Source organism: Leptopilina boulardi, unplaced genomic scaffold (genome assembly GCF_019393585.1).
Source record: "Leptopilina boulardi isolate dan_hultmark-lab unplaced genomic scaffold, ZJU_Lbou_2.1 LbouV2_140, whole genome shotgun sequence".
NCBI lineage: Eukaryota > Metazoa > Arthropoda > Insecta > Hymenoptera > Figitidae > Leptopilina > Leptopilina boulardi.
This window is the reverse complement of record NW_026137686.1, coordinates 211,576-225,282: the sequence shown is the minus strand read 5'-3', so window position 1 is coordinate 225,282 and position 13,707 is coordinate 211,576. Positions and strand designations below refer to the sequence as shown.

General features: G+C 29.0%; 3 protein-coding genes across 4 annotated transcripts in view; all 3 read right to left on the bottom strand.

Moving 5' to 3' along the window:
- Window positions 1–896, bottom strand: part of LOC127291546 (bromodomain and WD repeat-containing DDB_G0285837-like) — a 237,677-nt gene extending 236,781 nt beyond the window's left edge. The window contains exon 1 of the mRNA XM_051320732.1: window positions 179–896. The gene's annotated coding sequence lies outside the window, so the exon portion shown is untranslated. The remainder of the gene's footprint in view (window positions 1–178) is intronic.
- Window positions 1–13,707, bottom strand: part of LOC127291544 (beclin-1-like protein) — a 145,108-nt gene that overhangs the window by 97,655 nt on the left and 33,746 nt on the right. For both annotated transcript variants that reach the window (XM_051320727.1, XM_051320728.1), the window contains exon 2: window positions 3,596–3,756. In XM_051320727.1, the coding sequence (XP_051176684.1) occupies window positions 3,596–3,756 (161 nt within the window). The remainder of the gene's footprint in view (window positions 1–3,595; window positions 3,757–13,707) is intronic.
- LOC127291539 (uncharacterized protein DDB_G0284459-like) overlaps window positions 1–13,707 on the bottom strand; it is a 309,035-nt gene that overhangs the window by 266,531 nt on the left and 28,797 nt on the right. The window lies entirely within an intron of this gene.

Sequence of the window (13,707 nt, the reverse complement as noted above, 5' to 3'; positions counted from 1 at the left end):
GAGATGATTTGATTAAAAAATTTAGCAAATTTTGCTTTAAAACGTTTTCTGCTACAAGAAAGTGTAAAATGACGATGTTTGTGAAATGGTTTGTACAGTGTACATGTGTACATGTTTCTTTCAGTTATTCGAAACAATTAGTAGAATTTAAATTTATTTGATAAACATTTCAACTTACCGATTTATTTTCAGCACTCATTATTTATTACAAGTTAAAAAGAAACGACATAACATAAACAAAACTCTGAGAGACACTCACAAGGAAGAAGCACTGTACAAACCATTTCACAAACATCGTCATTTTACACTTTCTTGTAGCAGAAAACGTTTTAAAGCAAAATTTGCTAAATTTTTTAATCAAATCATCTCTCTATCATTATTTTAAAGTGTTCTTACATATTAAAACAATTATTTAATATTATATTTCTTAAAAAAACATTTTTTGTTTAAAACAATTCAAAAATACCCGCCGTGAAAATGACTTTTCACGCATTTTCACGGTCCAGAAATAATGTTCATCTGATCGAAATTTGAGGTATATAAGCACCTTAAGATTTTTTTTGTGACATATATGTATATCGCATAACCACACTTTTCATCTGTCAAAATTGAGGTCCAATGCGCATGCTCAGCTACTTTGGTAGTTGATTACAATGTACTGAACCTGGCACTTATCGTACATGTTTTTCTGACATTTTCAAACGCAGAGATCGGTCTCCTTACTATTCCTCCGTGATTTAACCTAAATTTATAAAATTTTTAATGTAAATTAAATTAAATATTTTCTGCGAGGAAGCATAATGTTCGTGAAATGAACATCACATTTATGTAATATAAATGTCCACCCCTTCTTATTTTTAGTAGTAGTAGTACACTACCGTCCGAAATTGTGCGAACTCTGCTTTTTCAACAACTATAAAACTGTTCAAATCTTCAAAAATATAAAAACTAAATTTTTTTCCTCTTTATTTTATTAAAGCTAATAAAATTCTGAAAGAAATGACACCTTGACAAAGAGAATATGTTAATTTTTCAATTAGATATCTAAGAATAACCCAATTTTCAATGTTTTTACTATTTTTTTTATTTCTCTGGCAAAAATTAATATTTTTAAACGTTCTTAGGCTCATTAAGGAGGTTCATCCCAAAATCGATTTTCTACAGATTTTTTAAAAATTTTTAAGATGTATTATTGACATCACTTTACATGTGTTGTTCAAATTTTATTGAATTTTACCGTATCATTTTCAAGATAAAAATTGATAAAGTTTGAAGTTTTACATGGGAACAGTGAAAAAACATGAAAAATGACCATGTTTTCATTAATTAAAAAAAACGGTTCTACAGATTTTTTTCAAAAACTAATATGTTTTAAATTATGAGTTTTAACAGTTTTTACAAAAATATGAAATTTTTTTACCGTTTGGTTGTGAAGTAAATGTTAATCAAAGTTAGCAACTTTTGAACTTATCCCATGTAAATAAAAGAAAGAAGAGGAGAAACGGCAAATTAACCTCTAAATTGGCCAGTGGAGCTCAACTTTTATGGACTATAGCTGTCGGTTTTAAACTTACGGAAAACCCCTAATAGAATGAGTACCGCTTGAAGGGATGAACCTCCTTAAAATCGTATTTTGTTATGCAATTCAAATTATATAAAACAATTTATGTACACATTCTTCGCTAGCGTATGCAAACCCTGAAAGTTGGCTCATAAAATGTCAAAAAATTGTGATTAATATTTATATGACAAAAAATGATCAGTAAAATGTATAAATCTTAAATTTACTTACATAAATCAGAGAAGTTTAGAATGATATATTTACTTGATTTTTAAACATTATATTTTATTGTAGAATTAAATTTAAATTTTTTGACATTTTATGAGCCAACTTTCACGGTTTGCATACGCTAGGGAAGAATGTGTACATGAATCGTTTTATATAATTTGAATTGCGTAACAAAATACGATTTCAATGAGCCTAAGAACGTTTAAAAATATTAATTTTTGCCAGAGAAATAAAAAAAATAGTAAAAACATTGAAAATTGGGTTTTTCTTAGATATCTAATTGAAAAATTAACATATTCTCTTTGTCAAGGCGTCATTTCTTTCAGAATTTTATTAGCTTTAATAAAATAAAGAGGAAAAAATTTTAGTTTTTATATTTTTGAAGATTTGAACAGTTTTATAGTTGTTGAAAAAGCAGAGTTCGCACAATTTCGGACGGTAGTGTAGTTTTTTAAATAAAAATGCAAATAGTGTCCGAAAAATTAATGAACTTTTTCTTTAAAATGTTAATACTCAAAATGTCAACAACTTGTACACCAATGTGAGAAGTCCATACAAAAATGGCTGCCAGTAGTATTTTGACAGATCGTCAACAAAATAGCATTTTCGTTTTCCTGGTGTTCTTGAATATTCGGGACTCACATCCAAATATATACATTAAGAAGCTCTTCCCTTAATGAATTTCAATTTCAGTAAGTGATAGTGATGTCCTTAACGTTTTTGTAATCCGGCGAGAATCCTCAATGCCTCGCAAGAGTTTTTCATAAAAAACAAAAGGACAATTTAGAACCGATATTTATTTATTACAGATTGACAATTAATCTGACGACTTTGGCAAGTTGGTTTTTTAATACTAAAATTTAATTATTCAAAAAAATGAAGTTAGTAGGGAAGACCGGGGCTAAATGTCAAACTGTTAAAAACATTAAAATTCTGTATCTGTCAAACGGAAATAGTTGCAAGGTGAAAATTTGGACTGTAGAACGGTCTTGGGACCAGAAAGTTTCAACTTTTGTGGATACATTCTCAATAAATTAAGTATTTAGCTAATCTGGGGTAGCTGAAAATGAATTTGAAACTATTTTCTAAATATTTTTTGTCAAATTTTGTGTAGCTGTTGTCCAAGCCAAAAACACACCGTGGGGTTAAATGTCATTTCTTTACTTTATTTACATTTATGATGTTTTGGTTGCCTTTCGAGGTTCATGTTTGGTAAATTGTATTTGTAACGCGCTCTGAAGAACCGATTGATATGAATTTAACATATTACAGCCATTAATGGATTACCACAAGGATGTCGTTTATTTACTAAATTTCTAATAATTTATTATTTTACGTTATTTCTACGCAACAAAATGGTGCGTTACAATATATAAATACATGTTAATAAATTTCATCTAACTATATAAAAGTGAAGTTAAAAAATTCAAGTTTTTTTATTAAAAAATTTTGTAATCGCTTGTATCTAGAAAATGAGGTCCTACAAACACATACACAAATAAAAATCGTTAAACTAATTTTAAACTTTTTTCTGATACTTACAAACTAATTTTTTTGAAAAAAATCCCAAAATCTTCCCTATATGAACAGCTGCGATTTTAGGGATAAGTTTTCTCGCTTTAGGGGGTGCTAAGGAACCACCAGGTAACAATAATTTTTCTGAGTATCGTAGACAAACTTTATTTTTTTTCCAAACACCTGTGCGGTATCGTGTTCAGGACACAAAAATATATTGAAAACCATTCTTAAATCTCAAAAAAATACCTTGTAGACCTGTTATCTATTAAGAAAAAAAATATTTCTCACCTTTAAATGATGACTTAAGCTTTCTGTTTCACCTGAATCACCCACGACCATAAATCCGTTTGAACCATTTGCAGACTCAGTGAGTCTAAAAGGATGTACCAAATGTTCTAAACTTCCAGTAGGTTGCTCCATTTCACTTACAACTTGGGGTTGAATTGGCACTACAAAATGAAAAAAAAAATTTAACCGACTTTCGACAAATTTAATTGTTAGATAGTAATTAATGAAAAAAAGTTAGAAATTAAAAAGTATGGTGATTAAAAAAAATTAACATAAAAACTACAGAAGATCGCTTATACCTAGAACTACAGCAGAGGACATTCTGTTCTCTAATGCAATATATATTTTGTAACACAACTCAACAAAAAAATTGGTCAAGTGCGAGTTACACTCGCTTACCTAGGGTTCCGTTCACTATTATTTAAATTATTACCTACGTATATTTAAAAAAAATATATTTTTTTATTATTATTTAAATTTTTTTGGTACATAATCTAATTACAATTTTTAAATGTGTAAGTTTAATGAAGAAACACGATATTTCAACGCATTTTGAGTTTTTTGAAGAACCTCATGTTTAAACTAATTTTAGAGCATTTGCTATATTTTTCTATAACTCTACTAGCGAAATTATATAATTGTATCCAGTTCAAACTCATTAGCTCCAAAACTATAAAGATTAAGAGGACTAGCGGCTAACATATACACACTAAGTAAAAAATGTTATTTAATTTGTTATTAAACAATTCATCTTTTAAATATTTTAACAAATATAATATTCACTGTCAAATATAATTTCAAAAATGAGTAGTTTGAAGAAAATCATGTACCTTTGGTATCTACTACACTCAGGTAGGCCGCCAGGCGACCGCAATAAAAGTCGGTACATTCGGGTTGTCGCAAACATTAGAATTTGAGCATTTTGTAGTTGAAATAATAAAATAAAATAATTTCGAAATATTCATCGACTAGTGTTGCCGATTCTACGGAAAATGCATTTTCAGTAATTATATAAACGACCACGGCAACATTGCCCTTTTTGGGTACGAAATGTACAAGCCCTTCTGGCGGAGTCAGTACTCTGCTGACTACAAGCTACTCGCGACATTTACTGAAACTCTCTCCCGTGTTCAGCACTTTATAAATTTATTAAACTTTTCATAAATATCGTTTGTTTTTAGTGTAACCTTACCTTGATTTCTTTCTCCTTCCTTTATTTATTTAATAAACAAACCGTAGGATAAATACCTACAAGGACAAACACTCTTTTATCAAGAAATTTAAGTTTTTCTAATAAAATAATATGTGACGCGTCGCCAAGAAAGGGACCTAAGCGTCCAAGAATTGTTTGGTTAAGTTTGTGTCAGTTTCATATTGATTAAATCTTTTTTTTTTAATTGTGTAACAGTAAAAGCAGTTTTTAATAAATATTTTCGATATAATGAAGAGATAAGCATTAATGGTTCATATTGAAAATTTGTCCACTTTGTAGATTTTCTTTTCAAATATGGCAAACATAACCTGAAACTCCTGGACGCTTAGGTCCCTTTCTTGGCGACGCATCACATATATAAATAAATTTAAATACGATTTGCTAAAATTTTCCTTCAATTTGCTTGTCACACTATATTATAAAAAGATTTCGACGCTGGCTCCAGTATGGGTCATTCCAAATCAACAGTACCCAACCTATGTTTTTGACAAGGTTAGGTTAGTTTAAATAATTTGTTAGGTTATGTTCGTTTCTTGGTTAGGATATTTGAGGTTATGTCTGTCAGACATAGCCTCGAACCCAGCGGCCTACCCAGGTTAGTTTATGTTGATTAGATAAGGTAAGATAAGGTAAATTAAGGTAATCAAAGAAACAAACATAACCTCAAGCTTGGCTCAAATTTTGTAGCGAAATACCTCCCACCCACAAACAAACAAAAATAACTTTAAAATTTAAATGAATTTTAACCGTGAATATAGCCGCAACTCCCCAGGATTACTGCTGGGTTCGAGGCTATGTCCGACATACATAACTTTAAATATCGCTAACAAAAAAACAAACATAACCTCAAAAATTACATTACTTACCTAATCAACCCGAACTAATCTGGGTAGGGCGCTGAGTTTTGAGGCTATGTTCGACAGACATAACCTCAAATGCCTCTAACCAAGAAACGGACATAACCTCAAAAATTACCTTAACTTACCTAACCTTATCTAATCAACCTAAACTAACCTGGGTAGGCCGCTGGGTTCGAAGCTATGTCCGACAGACATAACATCAAATATCCCTAACCAAGAGACGAACATAACCTCAAAAATTACCTAACTTAACCAAGCTAAAAACATAGGTTTCGAGGTTATGTCCTACAGACATATTCTCAAATACCCCTGCCCAAAAAACGAACCTAACCTTAAAAATTACCCAAACTAACCTAACCTTGTCAAAACATAGGTTGGGTACAGTTGATATGGAATAATTCATACTGGAAACAGCGGAAAAATCTTTTTATAATATAGATATAATATAATTAAACAAACATTTTTCATAAAAAAACATAACCTTAAATTCCCTTAACCATGAAATGAACAAAACCTCAAAATTTAGGTAAAATTTTAATAATTTTAATATTTGCATCCCTTTCAAAAATTAATCCTTAAAGTGGAAAATTAAAGGGGTTGGCGCGCGAGGCGCGCAGGAGGGCACAGCTTCCTTAGTAAATATATAAATATATATATATAAATACTAGGGGGGCTTTGCCCTCCTGCGCGCTTCGCACGCCAACCCCCTGTTTTTTATTGTTTTTGTAGATGTTTGAGTTAATGTTTGGCCAATTTCTGGAATTTAAAACTATTATTATTATTTTATTATTTATTTCTTTAAATGTTATTTACAATTTTTATTAACAATAATTTTGATTATTTTCAATTTTCAAAACAAAATTTATCTAATTTTTTAAATTTTCCAGCTAAAATTTGACCTACAATCGGTTAAAATGGATAGATTTTAGGGGGGACAGGATTTTGTGGACGGACATGAGTGAAACCATAAGGGTTTCGTTTCTGTTCACTGCATGAACGGAACCCTAAGGATAAAAAATTAAATACGGTAATGTTCAACAAATAATAAAATATATACGTATTTTTCATGATTAAAGAAAATGTAGTGTTTGTAACGTTGCAATTGCACAGGAAAAAATAAGTTTTGTTTAAACCCGAAAAGAAGCCAGTTTCAATATGGGGCACAAACTAGACTGATATAGTTTCTAACTCGCTCATAGAATAAGTCTCACTTTAAGCCTACTGTAGGGGCTAACAATAAGCTGCCTTTCGAAATAGAAAGTAGCCACAAACCCGAACCTGGGCTTAAATCCAGCCACTGCGCGGTATAAAAATTAGCTAACATAACCTAAACTTTTATTAAACCTGTCAACACCATATTATTGAAATTTTACACAAGTTTTGAAACATCAAACAACATCTTATTGATATAAATCATACTTTATATATATATATATATATATATATATATATATATATAAAACATAAAGAGACCAATTTATTTTTGTATATAATTTATACATTTTTATATTTGTAATTAAAGCTGAATTTATAGGATACAAACAATTCATGATATGAAAATGTTTTATAAACATAGATTTTAAAATTTTTATACAGGAATGAAGATGTGAGTTTTTTGAATTAATTCTTTAAGTTCTGATTAACTATAGACGCGTCACATTTTTGGAAAGGCGTCCATGACACTTTACACTCGGGCACTTTCGTTGTACGTCTAGTTACAACTCAATAGTATCTAGACCTCATCCTAAATTCAAATTAGCAATTATTAAAGACGAACACCTCAAGGATCCAAGAGTAACTCTTATATTTGACAATGAACTTTTATTGCCGAGATTAATTTATTTTCAGCCTGACTGATGCAGCCCCATTGGCGCAGATAGACAAATCAATAAACTCTCAGAAGGAGCGAGTAGAGTTTTAGAAGCGGTTTGAGGATTAAGATGCAGCCGGATCCATAATCTCTGGATCAATTATAAAATTATATAATATAATTTTATCTATTTATTTATTTTATCTTACACTGCTCTAATAGGCTTATCTTATAAGTCGTTCCAAAATTAACCGCGTTCTATTGTAAACTGCGCCTGCTAGGTCGCAACCCGATCCGATATTTGATATATTCTCGATTTCACACTAATCGGCGGGGTCGCTATTACGCATGCCAGCGTCGAGTCAGGAAGAAGACCGAGCAATTAGGAATTGCTCGATCTTCACGTTTTAGACGCCGTGGTTGGCGGAAGTTGATCAAAATATAATAGAAATTAAAATATATAAAGAGGAACATAAAGCTATCCAAACTGTTAAGTAAAATAGTAAAAGGATAACAAATATCTAATTTATTAAAATGGCGGTGAGTCAATATTGTCATTGATTCTTTTATTCAATATATAAAAAAAATAAACTCTTGGATTCTTGAGCGATTCTCGATCAAAAACAACAATGTATAAAATCTTTTTTGATTTAATAAACTTTATTGTGTGAAATTTTAACTATTGTTTGTTTAATAAAAGTCAACTCTCGAACTCATTCCCTACCGGGTTAATATTATTTAATGTAATTTCTCAATTTAATAATTATGGCTTTAGGTAAACTCTTTTCTCTGCCGATGCCAGGCGCTCAAATTAATTAAAAACAAAATAAATCAGATCGCCTTTGTAATCTATTGAGTTTTTCCCGGATTCGATTAAGGTCTTAATAAATATATATTTTAGATCTAAATGACAGGTTATATGTTATGCACTAGTATAAAAATATCGTTTTTTGTTATTCGAACATGATTGTTATTATTTTCCTAATATAAAAAACAAAAAATTAAATTCCAAGGTTAAGCAAATAATAAATTAAAAATGTTTTTCACGATTATTTTATACGTACTGTTACGTTATTATACTTATAATATTTTGTTATTTACCTTATTTACACTTGATTACTATTATTATTATTATTTACCTGTTATAAAAACAAAATAAAATTCGGTAATTCTCAGAAACTAATTAAAAGAAAAACTATAAAACTAAATGTAACACTTAATAATATAATAATGTTATTTTCCTAATTTGCACTTTATTGTTATTAAACAATAATTATTGCAAAATTATTTTCATCTACATCGTCATTATACATCACTTGCCTGTTCGCTGCTTCTTCTATAATATTTAAAAGTGAACTGTCCGGATAATTGATTCCAGGCTGGTGCCTTGCAAATCTTAAGAACCAAAGTATACTGGCGACATGAGCATATATGCTTAGTGTACGTGCTCCAAATTGACAAGTGCAGTAATAACCAAAAATAAGGTCATCTAGATCATTTCCTTTTTCTCTCTCAATATTATAGGAAATGAATATTTGATGTTTTTTTGCGTTGCGAAATCTAGAGTAAATCGAAACTCGAATAAAACCTGGTTCACTAAAATGCTCATCTAACTGGAGCCACCCCTGTATTTTCGGTAGGCTCCAATTATAAAATATGTTTACGTTGGAAAAGACGAAAAAATTATTCTTCTTCATTTCAAAAGTTATTTATCACAATTTTTGCTGTATATAATTAATAAATAATATCGTAAATAGTTTTGACAACCATTATTTATACTCAAAAAAATTAAATTATTTTAATTATTAATTTTTAAAGAATTTAGTTTAGGTATACCGAGTTTTGAAAATTCGTAACAATTAATTTAATTAAATAATAATTAAAAAATAACTTTTGATAATAAATTTTATTTATTAGATAAAATTTATTAGAGTTTATTGAACTTGTTTTGAAACATAGATAATAATAATAAAATAATTTATAAGGGGTATACACAACTTTGTTATTATACAGAAGAACAGAAATTATAAAATCTCTAAAATTAGCAATATTCTTTGATATTGCTTTAACATTAAATTTTCATAAATAAAATATGTTATTGATTAAAAAAATTAGCATTAAAATTTTCATAAATAAACTATTATACAAATGATTGAAAAAAAATAAAATAAAAATCTTTATGTGTCAACAAGTTTGGATGCTTTTTTCTTTTCAGCATAAGTTTTTGTTTGGTTACTTAATCAGGGTGTCTAACAAAAATTGAGAAAAAAATTCACTGACTCCTCCCTGACATTTTTTGATTTTTCTCTGACTTTTTAATAACCTTATTTCTGCTTTTTTTGGACAAAAATATGATTACTGACATATTTAACAATAAATTAATTTCTAATGGTAGTAACAAATGGTAATAAAAACCATTCAAGTTTTTTTAGATTTAAAAATTTTTAAATTCACAAAAAATTTTAATTTTTGTAGAAATTTACAGAAATTTCTCTGACTTTAAATGAAATTTTCTGAAATTCTCTGACTTTTCCCTGACTGTTAATTTTACTTTAACGAGTTCTTGCATACGATTTTGTAAATAAAAAGATATTACGTATGCATATACATCTTTGGCATGTATTGAGTAAAGATATTCTAAAGTATCTTCTGTTATTTTGTTTACGACTAGCTTTCATTGCAATAATCAGCAAATAATTTTTCAATCTTTTTTAAATAAAATTAAACAGTCGCATATTGGGATGTCGAATTTGCTTCTCATGGTTTTGTCTGATAATAGCTATTTTTGCAAGTGGATAGTTATCCATTTGTATACTATTTTCAGTTGAATAAAAGAATCCATTTTTGCAAAGAATTTGATTAAAATTTTAGAAATTTGACCTGTTACAAAATAGATAAGACAGTTTATGACAGGAGGCAAATCATAGTCATGATCTACTGCGTCACCCTATTGAAAATTCCCACGCCGTTTCCGCCTTCAGATCCGACGTCGGATTCGACATAAGATCCGCAGTCGAAAACAACGCCGGATCCGTATCCGAGATTTGGGATCGTTTCCGACGTAGCACCGTAATCGGATCCGACGTTGGATATTTATTTTAAAAATTTAATTTTGTTTATTAAGCAAATTTTTAATGTCAATTATAATTCAATAAATTATTAGGTTTTAAAAAAGCGTCAATAATATAAATAAATAAAAAAAAATATTCCTTCGACGCGTTGACTCTGAGACTAGAACCCTTGACCATCATAACTGTCAACCGCACTGGGAGCGCCTTTACGGGCTCGACCAGGGGAGGCTATGAAATTTTTTTGAGAAAAAGTCTCTTATAACGAAAATACATTAAACAGATACTTATCTTATTTTGTGAAGTCATCAAATAGTTTTTCAGATGTTTATTACTACAAAGAGTATAATATCGTATAATTTTATGAATATTAATGACATCAATTAATAATTATTATAAAAATAATAATATAAAGATAATATTATATAATATCATTATTATTATATTATTATAATATATTAGTATAGGGTCAGTTGGGGTAAATGGGGACAAGAGGTTTTGGAGCTTAATTCATAATTTTAAAATTAAGTTCAACGTCAATATTTTAACCTCAGATCACCTGCAAGAGGTTTTGAGTATTACCAAGCTTTTATCTTGACAATTGAATCCTTGGATTCAATAAGGGGACGTACGCTCGGCTGGGCGCTCTAAAGCCAGTCAAAGAACCAAAATTGTGACAAAAATTGAAAATCGAAATTTTGAATTTTGAAAATTATTACCTTATGGGAAATGAAGCGACGCATCTTTTTTCCTTTAAGATTTTTTTGTAAAATGAATACTTTAGAAAATAATGGCAAAAAACTGAAAATTTTTAATTTTTGAAATTCATTCAATTTTTAAACATAAATTGCCGTATCTTTGAAAAAACTCAATGAATCTTTTTGCAATTTAATTTCCAAAAGCATTTGGGTCCGTAGAAGCCAACAACATGATAATAACTATAAAAAAAATTGTTTAATTATTTTTAATTGTTTATAGAGACCTGTCGGCAAACACGTGCTCTTATCTTTGCCATTAAAAAGTCTGCGAGGAAGTTTGCAGTAGAATAAACTTCCAGTGAGAGATTTGTTCATTACTATTTGAGGAAGTTTTCTGCAAATTTTCAGAAAGATTCCTCAATTATTTATTGAAATATGATAATTATAAAAAATAGGCGGACGCATCGAACGTTCGTATTCGCGCGGAGTCTCATAAGTGACGCTTGGCCACTGGCTTGACGAAACATGCTACACATCAAAGGAAATTATAAAAATAAATAAGGTTTATTAACTATTATTTATTTATTAATAAATAAATTAAATAAATGTTATATAATACATATATATATATATATATATTTATTTATATGTATTAATATATTTAATATTTTGATTAATAAATATAATTAAAATAAATTTTTAAAATAAATTATGTTTAAATTATACGTCTAATTAGTACTGAAAAATTATTTCAAATTATACTCTCTTTTAAAAATTTATAAGGAATCTAAGTTTTATTTTCGCAGTATTTACTTTGCTTGAATATCATTATTTACAAACAGCTTTGTCTACTATTAATCACTGAAAATCGGGAGAAATTTTTGCATTGCTTGGAATGTCGTTTAGCGATAAACTAGCTCTTTCCATTCTAAAGTTAATTTTTGAACGTTTATTGTGAAAAAAATTGACAAAAATTTTACAAAAATATTGGAGTCTTGTGAATTACAATGGTTTGTGAAATTGGCCGAAAAAGGCCACGAAATCCAGATAAATGGAAAAATAGTGTAGCAAAGGATTATAAAAACAAGGTAATAAATTATTACTTAAAATCATATTTGAATCAATATTATTTATTACACATGATTTTGTTTTAATTTTAATTATTTATTAGTGTTATTGTTTTTATTACAATTAGCTATGTAAGGTTACTTTATTCATTTTTTTATTATTTTTAATTCGTTATATAAATTTTATATAAATTCATATTTTAATTATTTTAATTTTTTTTAACAAAATAAAAAAAGAAATAATATATTCTTAGGGACACGAGTATATTTCTCAATCAGGGAAAATCATACCGACGAAGGTATTTGTTCCTGTGGAATCTTGTTGCCAAAGTAACTGCTACACAAAAATAGAAATTTGCGAGCAAGAAAAGTTGCACAATAATTTTTGGAATTTGGGTAGCTACGTCGCTCAAAATGTGTTACTTGCTTCTATGATTGCCATAAAGGCTTCAATGGAAAACAGTACACTAACAAAATGGATGTACCATGTGCTTTGTAAAAATATTACGTTTTTGGTTTGTAAAGTTTTTCTTTGCAGTGTTTTAAATATAGGAAAAAGAAGAGTTGAAACGGTGCAAAAAAAAATGACAACAAATGCAAATTTAAATGATAATCGAGGGAAACATGACAATCATGCGGTAAAATTAACTGACGAATTAAAAGATCTCATTCGGACACATTGCGAAAGTTTGCCCCACTCCGAATCACATTATACCCGTGAACATTCTAAATTAAATTACTTCGAGATGTCAGATTTAACTTTACGCGATTTGTATTATTCGTTTCTCGATTATTATGCATCCGTTACTGGCAGAATGGATATTCCATTAGAGGAAAGCGCGTATAGAAAATTTTTCAACAATTATGTTAACTTTTCTTTTAAATTACCAAGGAAAGATGTATGCAATGTATGCTCTGAATTTGATGTAAATAGGACCGACGAAATCGTTTACAATGCACACAAAGCGCAAGTTGAAAATTATAATGATCTTAAAAACCGAATGTTAAGTACAAAAAATGTTTTACAACTTGAATTTGATTTTGCTCAAAATCTCCCGCTTCCTAAGCTTTCTGTAAATATTCAATTTTTTTGCAGACTATTGTGGTTGTATGTATTCAATGTACATGTACATAACAATAACAATAGTTACATCTTTCATTTTCTTGAAGGCACACTGAAAAAAGGTGCAAACACGGTTTGCAATTTCGTTAAATATGTCATTGAAAAAGAGTTTCAGCAAAAACATTATGAAAAAATATTTCTGTACTCCGATGCGGCTGGTGGGCAAAATAGAAATTATTTAATTGTCTTATTTTTGTCCATGCTAGCGGTAAAATACCAAACAGAAATCCATCACCTTTTTCCTGTTCGCGGTCACTCTTATTCTCAATGTGA